Source organism: Tupaia chinensis, unplaced genomic scaffold, assembly GCF_000334495.1.
Source record: "Tupaia chinensis unplaced genomic scaffold, TupChi_1.0 Scaffold000139_1, whole genome shotgun sequence".
Lineage (NCBI taxonomy): Eukaryota > Metazoa > Chordata > Mammalia > Scandentia > Tupaiidae > Tupaia > Tupaia belangeri.
The window spans coordinates 2,891,076-2,900,460 of NW_006159609.1; the positions used below are offsets into that span (position 1 = coordinate 2,891,076).

General features: G+C 43.2%; 1 protein-coding gene across 13 annotated transcripts in view; it reads left to right on the top strand.

Annotated features, from left to right (window-relative positions):
• SYTL2 (synaptotagmin like 2) overlaps positions 1-9,385 on the top strand; it is a 120,891-nt gene that overhangs the window by 50,350 nt on the left and 61,156 nt on the right. For all 13 annotated transcript variants that reach the window (XM_006144933.3, XM_006144932.3, XM_006144936.3 and 10 more), the window contains exon 2: positions 936-1,443. In XM_006144933.3, the coding sequence (XP_006144995.1) occupies positions 1,343-1,443 (101 nt within the window). In that variant the 5' untranslated portion in view covers positions 936-1,342. The remainder of the gene's footprint in view (positions 1-935; positions 1,444-9,385) is intronic.

A 9,385-nucleotide genomic window follows, 5' to 3' on the forward strand; every position in this document is an offset into this window, starting at 1 on the left:
TTCCCTGGTTTATACACACACAAGTAAGTGTTCTTTGCCCTCAGGAACAAAGGGAGACAGCTTGGTGGGTTCCTCTAGGTGCAGCAAAAGTTAGTGGTGGGGCTGGATGGAGAATAACAATTGCCATTATTCTCACTGTTCCTCCTACTACCTCTTCCTACTGGGCCTTCTGTCAAAGATACACCACCACCACCCCCCGCCCCCAATGTTCCTACTTGTTAAAGAGGTGAGCATTTAAAATTTAAAATGATCGGGGACCAGTGGTTAGTGTAATGGCTATGTTGCTGGACTCCCATGTAGTTGACTGTGGTTCGCGTCCCGGACCTGGTGGCTAAAGACTCACGCTGGGCGCGTGTGTGTGCGTGCACAAGATCCCGAGAGGAGAATGGAGGAGAAGGGATTGTGGTGTGGCCATCCCCCCTGGGGGGTGATATCTTGCTTTCTGTCTCTCTATCTCTCTCTGTCTGGGGAGCGCATGCACCCTATAGCAAAAACCTCTCAAAATTTTTTTAAATGGTCGTTTCTAATTTCTTACCTATATTTATTTGACAACTGGAATCACATCTCCCTGGTCTCCCTGACCTTGAGCACAACTCTTTACCTCTTATCCCAGGAGTTTACAGAGAGAGAGAAAGAATGAGAGAAAGAGAGAAAGAGAATGAGCCAGCAATCTGGTTCCTTTTTGTGATCATCCTTTTCTCAGGTGGATGGTTAAACATTGACAGGCATTTTTGTGTGCTCTCCACCCTGGCAATCTGGAATTGGGTTGAAGCATGTTTCATGACCCATTTGCCATTTGCTCAGGAAGCTGGCAGAACTGGTTTGCTGATCTCAGAGACCATCTCACATGGTCATTTGAAAATGTTGTAGTAATGAGCAATGCTTATAGGAACTGCCTCTCACAGTCTGGTGCATGCTGTCTCTTGTTTCTGCAGGTGGGTGATGCTCCAAAGCTTCTGCCTCTCATCGAGGTGATGGTGACAAGAGCAGAGAGAAAATGAACCGTGTGTGAGACTGATCCAGGGAGAGGGTGTGCTACGAGTACCACTGCAGGAGCAAGTCACCTGCCTGGCAAGGAATGCAGCGTCCCTCTGAGAACCCTTTCTTCAGGAGGTCATCCAGCGGACCATTGCTTCCTCATGGGAGAGGGCACTTAGGAGCTTCCTATCAGCTGCTGAAAACTTTTGCTGAGCCAGAACAAGACTTTTGCTGTAGAACTGAACAAGATTTTATTTGATTTCATTTTTGCATCTTTTCATTTTCCTCATTGCAGGCTTAGTCGGTCAGCCCTGAGAATTTTAAGCCATATTTGTTACAATTACTTTTGTATGTACTTCTCAAAATGATTGACTTAAGCTTCCTGACTGAGGAGGAACAAGAGACCATCATGAAGGTTCTGCAGCGGGATGCCGCCCTGAAGAGGGCTGAGGAGGAGAGAGTCAGGTAAGGGGCCAGAGAAGTCTTTGGGCAGAGGGAAGGAAGAGGCGTCCATAAGAAAATGACAGACTTAAAAAAAAATTTTTTTTCCAACCATAAGTGGCAGTTCTGACTTAGAGCCTGAACTTGTGGGTTCCAATTTTAGGTTTACTTCCTGGACAGAACTTTTTCTTCCTTGATGTCTCTTTATTTATCCATTGGATTTTGGCCAGCAATAGCATCTTGATTAAAACTTAACTCCTTTAACTTACTAAACACTAAGTGAAAAATGAAATATACATAAGCATGTGCATACATCTGTATCCATATATATATATATATATATATCTGTGTATTTACATCCACTATTTTTAAACTGAATTCCCTTTCCCTTTTTTTTACTGAATCATGAATCAAATTAGGGTTATTTTTAATTTCTAAAATTTTTAAAAGAAAATAATCGGAGACATAATTCACATCGCTGCATGCTTTCAGAAATGTTGGAACTGGTTTTAAGAGCAAAATTAAAAGTACTCTCTGGCTGAGCCAGTTTTTTATTTGACTTAAGTCCCATAAAGAGTGGAGGAAACTTTGACACACTGTCCTTGCTGGGTGGAACCCAAATGTTCCATGTCAACATTCCTGACACTTTCACTCACTTTGGTGGTAGACCAGGAGGCTGAAGAACTGGCCTCAGTTCAGGCCCTGCTATTTATTGCCTGTGTTTTCTGGCCTTTGAAGACATTGAAATGCTTCCTGAATGTAAGTTAGTAGAATTAATTTTAGGATCCCCATCCCAGAACTCATCCAGAAGAAGCATAAGACATGTTCTTATTTCCTGGATAAAGAACCATGAATAATGAATTTATTTGCACCATTTCTTTTATTTTGACCCTAACTGAACATGGATGCTTTATAAAAGAACATATTGAAATTCACTTCAAGCACTACAGAATATCTGATCATGGCTTCTAAGAACAACTTGTATATAGAAAGTACTGAACAAGTTGCAAAGGGCTGAACATGCTCATTGATTCTTATGAGATCACACACTCTTAAGAAGCAGGTTTGAGATCACACACTCTTAAGAAGCAGGTTTGAGGGAGGAGTGGGATATGGTGGGGTATGGTTACCCCATTTGATGTGTCAGAAAATTTACTGAGATGAGTCAGGTGACTTTCCCAAGCTCACATGACTGGTAGGTGTTAGAAGTGCAGGGGGGCGGGGGCGGGGGAAAGAAGTGTGAATCAGCCCCCACCCGCAACTTCAGATCTTCATTCACTAACTCCACCTCCTCTCCCTGAGAAGACAATGGCAACAGGCTGTCCTGGGACCAGGTGATGGAGAAAGAGTTGCTATTATGGTGTGAGGGACACAAATTGTGAAGTGACAGATGGTGGCTATAGGTGGTGAGGATCATGCTCTTCCCTATAAGTCACTTGCACCTGGAGGGGGCACTGCTCCCCCTTTTCAGTAAGTGGTGTGCCTTTGACAGTAATGCTGCATCAGAACCCCTTGGGAGCATTAACCCATTCATAGTCGATAAAGCTCTTTCATGGTCTCACCCTCTCACTTTCCTCACAGCAAACCTGAGTCTTGGCAAGTCAAGGACTGTTACTCTCATTTAGGAATAAGGGGAGGGAATAGCATAGAGAAACTATTAATCAATGTTTCCACCATAATGGCAAGTGAGAATTCCTTTATTCTCTCAGAAAACAAGATGGAGAAATTTGGAAAGAAAGCAGCAAAACTGGGACTGCACAAAATCCCTTCTCTTTTGTCTGTAGGATGTTAGACTATGGGTTTTGGAGAGGGACACATACTTCCATTCCTGCCATTTCTGAAGGTGTTGTTTATGGGCTGAAATTCTTCCTCTCTAGCTAGCCAGGTTACAATGAGAGATCCATTCTTTCTCTCCTTTCTATTTTCTTGGCCTGTGGGATACCAGCTTGCTGAGTCTTCTCTGTAGTTCTGTGATTCTGAGTAGAGTGAAGGTGTTTCTTAGGCACTTGCATTGGTCAATGAAAATATACTCAGGAATGCAAACTTCTGCCTGGAACTCAGCTTGTAAGGGTTCTCCCTTCTCCTCCATTCTTTGGGATTTTGGGCATGCACACAAACGAGTCAGGTTTTCAGGCCACCAACTCTGGGACTTAAACCATGCAGTCAACCATGTGGGATCTAGGTGCCTTAATCAGCACACCACTGGCTAGCTATGGAGGACATTTTAATTAGGCACCAAGCACCTCTTGTGGTCTTGGGCATCATGATTCCAGGACACTGGGGAGGAGTGACAGTGTGCCCTGACTCAGGGCATGTGATCAGGAAGCCCATGACCCGTTGAGGATACAAGAGGCCTAACTGTGGCCTGCTCCACACAAGAAGAGTCTTGCTCTGACTGCTTCTTTGTTTTAGGAGTGATGGAACTTGTAGTGATGGTTCTGAGGCTATTATGCTCCTTTCCTGGTGAGACCAGAACCGAGTCCCTGGTCTGTGAAAATGCTACTTCATTGGCTTTTGCTTATCAGCCCCATTCACTATAATACTTAATAGTCCCTCAGCTGTTTGTTTTTGCCTTTTCCATCAGAGTTATAGTTCAACAACTCTGGAAAGGAGTTTGTTGTTATTGTTTGTTTTCCATATCAGTCATTTTGTAGATAAAGAAGGCAAAATGACTAGCTCAGGGTCACATTGCTGGTCAGTGTCAAAGCCATGATAAGAAAAGCTCTTGATCCAGTGCTTTTCTGCCCCATGCTGTTCATTGCTGTGCCTCTTTCAGAAAGGAACAGTAAGGTTTCCATCATGATGCAGGTAAAGAGATCCCCTGCATGAGCCTTGGAGTCAAAACTGAGTTCAGTTCCCATTCCCACCACAGATCAACTGTTGTTCATTGGGCAAGTTACTTAACCTCTCTAAGCCTCAATTCACATACTGGGAATGACCATAATACTGAATTCAAAAAATTAAAGTCAGGATTGGGACCAGCACATAGTGTAATGGTTACATCGCTGGACTCCCACATGGCTGACTGATATTCAAGTCCCGGGCCTGGAGGCTTGAAACTCATGCCAGGTGCATATGCGTGCATGCCCCAAATCCTGAGAGGATAATGGAGGAGAAAGAATTGTGATGTGGCCATAACCCATGGGGGTGATTTCTCATTTTCTGTCTCTCTGTCTCTCTAGTGAGCACACATATACCCTATAGCAAAAATCTCTCCCTCTCTCAAAAAAAAAAAAAAATTAAAGTCAGAATTAGGTAAAATAATTCTTCATCTTCTTGGTACATTATAGATGATGCATGCATTTTAATTTTCTTACTCACTACCCTGCTTATGCTTCCCAAAAAGGAGAGAAGACTCCTGTAAGTATTCTGATTCCTCAGGAATAAGTTATGGCTAAAACGCAATTATTTAATGCAGTGAAATTTAATTGAGCGCCTATCAGGTATAAGGAACTACTTTGATGAATGTTGTAAAAGGGAATTCTAGGGTGATTTAAAACATGATCTTAGCTCTCAAGGAATTAATTATCTAATGACCTTATCCATTTAATGGATTAACAAGTTCAAATGTAAAATTTCAGTATTGTAGGACTGGTCCAGTGGCCTAGAGGTTAAGGGAGTTGGATCCCACATGGCTCACCATTCAATTAGAATACTAGCCCAAGTAGCATGAAAAATATGCCAGGCGTGTGTTCATATATGCACCAAATCCTGGCAGGATGGAGAAGTGAAGAAAAAATTATGCCATGATTATGCTGCACTGGGGTGTGCTTTTTCCTTCTTCTTTTTCTTTCTGTCTCTCTGTCTCTCTTTAGTGAGCTCATGTTCTCTAGCTTATAAACAAATAAAAATCTTATTTTGTTTCCCTATCATGATTTTACATGCCTCCTTGTTGGCATGTTGCTTAGAAACACCAAGTATGTAATTAGCCTAAATAAAACCTCATTTAAAAGGCAAACTTGCCTCTAAAATTCAGACTGTTCTTTCAAATGCTAAGTTTTCATGGACTTTGGAGTATGAACTCCCTTAGCCATAAGGACATCTCTAATGGATTATAGCACTGCTGCCCACAGAACCAGACACTACTTCAGAATCCTTTTCAGTATGGCTGTAGATCACTTTGGACATTGGCATTGAAATCTTTTTGCCATTCCTGATAAATCCAGTGCCTTGAATTCATACCCATCGTAACTGAAGACACTTTGAGATGATTTAATTCCATTCTGATTTCACAGATAAGGAAAATGAGTGTGGTGCTGAGGAAATGTCCAGTTTCCGTATCACTCAACCTGATAATGGTAGAACATGGACTTGAATTCAAAGGAATATCTGCTGTGGTGTTGAAAATAGTTGCAGGTCATTGTTGCCACCACAGTGTCTTTCATGCAGCCTCTCTACATACAGCTGCAAGTGCTGGGCCCAGTTTTTATGTCATCTCTACCCAGCTTACTTCCCTTGCTCCTAGGTGGACATTTCATAGACCAGCAGTGAAACAAACATCAGGATGGATTCTTATTTTCTCTCCCACTGCTGCCCTCTATCTCTGTTTTGCCCTCCTTCTTCCTCTCCCACCCTAACCCCTCCCTTTTTAAGAAAACAGCACTATACATACATATGTAATTTTAGTCTTTTATGGCTTGAAAATGACACACCATAGAGGTGGTGTTTCCTGTGCTTTGCATCACCACCAACAGGAAATCGCTGTACATGTCTGTCTGTGCACCACCACCAACACCACATCCCCCATCCCCATGTACACACAACCACATCTACAGCAATGGATGTTGTTGCAGTAGATACCATCTCAACCACCACCACATCTGACAGTTCTCAGCTGCCTCCTTAAGACCTAGTTTCTTTCAAATGAAGGCAGTTGTCATGAAGAACTGATTTCCAGGACTTCTGGTGGTGTTTACTGTCCATGTGAAGGGGGAAGGGATCAACATTTGTCAAGGGATTGCACTGTACATGGAACTTCACAGTTCATCCTTAGAACAGTGCAGCTGAATCCACTGAACAGATGAGGGCATAGGGCTGATGACGGTGTGTGCCCTGCAGGATTGGAACCCTGCTGACCCAACTCTAGAGCCTGTGTACACACCATGCTGCCCCTCTGCAGAGTGTGATTCGTGCTGTGTGCCCGATACAAGAAACACATGTTTTTGTCCTCAGCTTTTCACTATAAAAAATCTTTGCAGTTTACAGTAAAAAGTTAGTTTGCAATAGGAAGAATGAAATGAGATAGCCATCTTAGACACTGAAATTATTTTTGGCCCTCTGAGGCAGGATAAGGTAGTGGAAAGAGCGTTGGCGGGTAAAAAAAAAGAGTGTTGGCTGATAGGATGGCTTCCAGTCCCATCTCCATTTGACCTTGGGCAAGCCCTTTAACTTCTCTGGGCCTTAGTTACCTTACCTAGAAAGTTAGGCCATTTGTATCTATCTAATGTTCCTTCCAGCTTTCACATTCAAAAGGAACATATAAGAATACATGCAAATCATGCAATATAAGCATCTTTCCAAGAATGTGCTGGGGGTTTAAAACAATGAAAAGTGGGAGAAAGGACTGGTCAACCTCTCTGTCCAGGCTGCTGATTTTTACTAGCCACTGTTGTCTAGGTAATATCAACAAGGTCTTGCCTGTTAGGCCTTTGCCTAATCATGTTGAGTAGCTGGAAGCTGAAGTGTGCATATGTGAGCACAAGGAGTAAAGTGGGTAGGCAGAAGGAAAAGTGTTGAAACTAGTCTGGAGGGCATCATGGCCCTCTGACCTTCCTCTGTAAGTGCTCACAGTCTTTCTGCACCATTTGGGATTGACATGGGCAGCTGGGACTATAGGGTGAATTTTCATGCACAATTCTGAGCATATGCCTGGTACATGATAAGGAATGAATGAGTGAACAAATCAAATGGGGGTTTGATATAACCCTTAGCATACAGAGGAGGCAATATGGCCATATTTTGTAATTGACTAAATTCTTTGTATATCATGGTGGAATTTTAAGGATTAAATGATATACACGTCAAGCACAAGCATACAGCTCAATAAAGAGCAGAGTCTGGGGACCAGCAGATGGCATAATGGTTACATTGCTGGGTTCCTACATAGTCGATCTGGTTTGAGTCCCGGACCCAGTGGCTTATAACTCAGGCCAGCACGTGTGCATGCATATCCAAAATCCCAAGAAGAGAAGGGATTGCACCTTGGGCATCCCCCCTGGGAGTGATTTCTCACTTTCTGTCTCTCTCCTCTCTCTGGTGAATGCATACACTCTATAGCAAAAATCTCTCAAGAAAACACACACACACACACACACACACACACACAAACCAAAAATAACATTCTGTGTAAGTGTTGTCAGAAGAAATAGGGGAATGGATGGAGAATGACTAAGTGTTCTGGCAAGATGTATCTTCTCTCAGCTGAGTATGCTTCTCCTGCCTTCCTTCCTCGTTAGGAGAAGATACTGTCTTTGTGATAGTCTATGGTTCACCTAACCTCAGCAATGACAGGATCTCTCTATCTCTTGCCTGACTCAGACTGGGGTGACTGCTGAGCCTTTATTAATTGATTGATTCACTCAACAGTTACTAAGTATTAGCTCTGTGTCAGACTCTGTGTTAGGTGCTGGCATTACCAAGTTGATTCAGACATAGGCCTCACCTTCCAAAAGTTTGCAGAGTCCGCAGATTAGTGAGGAAACAGGTGAGCAAATGGAGCATTGGAACAAGGTATGGCAAGTGTGTAAGTGAGTGTGGAAAGGGAAAACCCCCTGTGTCCTTGTGAGTCAGTGAGGGTGTCACTGGGGAGGGGATGCTTGAGCTGGATTGAGAGTGGGGAGCCATGTGCTGGATGTAGAAGCGAGGAAAAGACTTCATATTTTACTGTTCTCTTACCGAAATCCAGGCACTGTTAAATACTTTCAAGTAAACACCTCAATTAATCATCTTGGAAGTCCTGAAGTCCCCCCTTTTTAAAAAAGAATTATTTTATTTAACTCCATTTAAATATATATTTAAAGAGAGAGAGAAGGAGAGAGAAAGAAAGGAAGCTGCGAGGTCTGGGACTTGAACCATGATTGGCCATGTAGGAGTCCAGCGTTCTTGACCACCACACCACCTGCCAACCCTCTTATTTTTCTCTTTCTTTACAAACAAGGGGACTTAAGGTGAGAAGAGTTTGATAACCTTCCCAAGGCCACAACCAGGAAGGGTCAGAACTGGAATTGGAATCTAATTTTGGGAGACTCCAAAGACCTTCATCTTTGTACCAAACTTTCCTGCTTCTAATGTCTACAGAGGTCTTGAAAGAGTAATTTGAAGAGTAGTAAGTCATGTATACTGGTAAGGGGGCCATGAGAGTAAGTGCTGGGAAATGAGTCAGAAAGGAAATCTGTGCCACGTGATTAGGGGTCTTGTTTGATACCCTTTAACTCCATTAGCCTTGCAAGAATAGCCACTGTTTTGCAGACACTAAGCACACATGCGCTGAGTACAGGCCCTGCCCCCAGGAGCCCATAGTCTGTCCAGGGAGAGGTGGAAGGATTTTTCTCTTCTGGAATTGAACTAAGACTTGGTCATTTGAGAGGGAGGATGCAAAGTGTCCCCCAGTAGCCCAGTGGTAATTGTTTGCTCCGCTGAAAGCCTTAGATGCTGAGAAGCCATGAGATGTTTCTTAAGAATTGTGATCTCTCTGGTTAACTCAGAACCATGTAGTGATGACACTATCCCTGTTAGGATTTGGAGATTGGCCTGTTACAATGTGTAGCCAAGGGTTTTGATTAGACATGTTTAGGGTAAGTCACTTCCCCCTAAATAATTGGGAGAGGAGAGGAAATTCTAGCAGAGTGTTGATTCTCGGAAGGACACTGCAGTCAGGCTTGGGAGAGAGGAGACATCCTTGCTAGACCTGGGTAACTGCCTTTCCTGTTTTCCCCACTCCCAGGACTGCCGCAATGCTACGTTCACA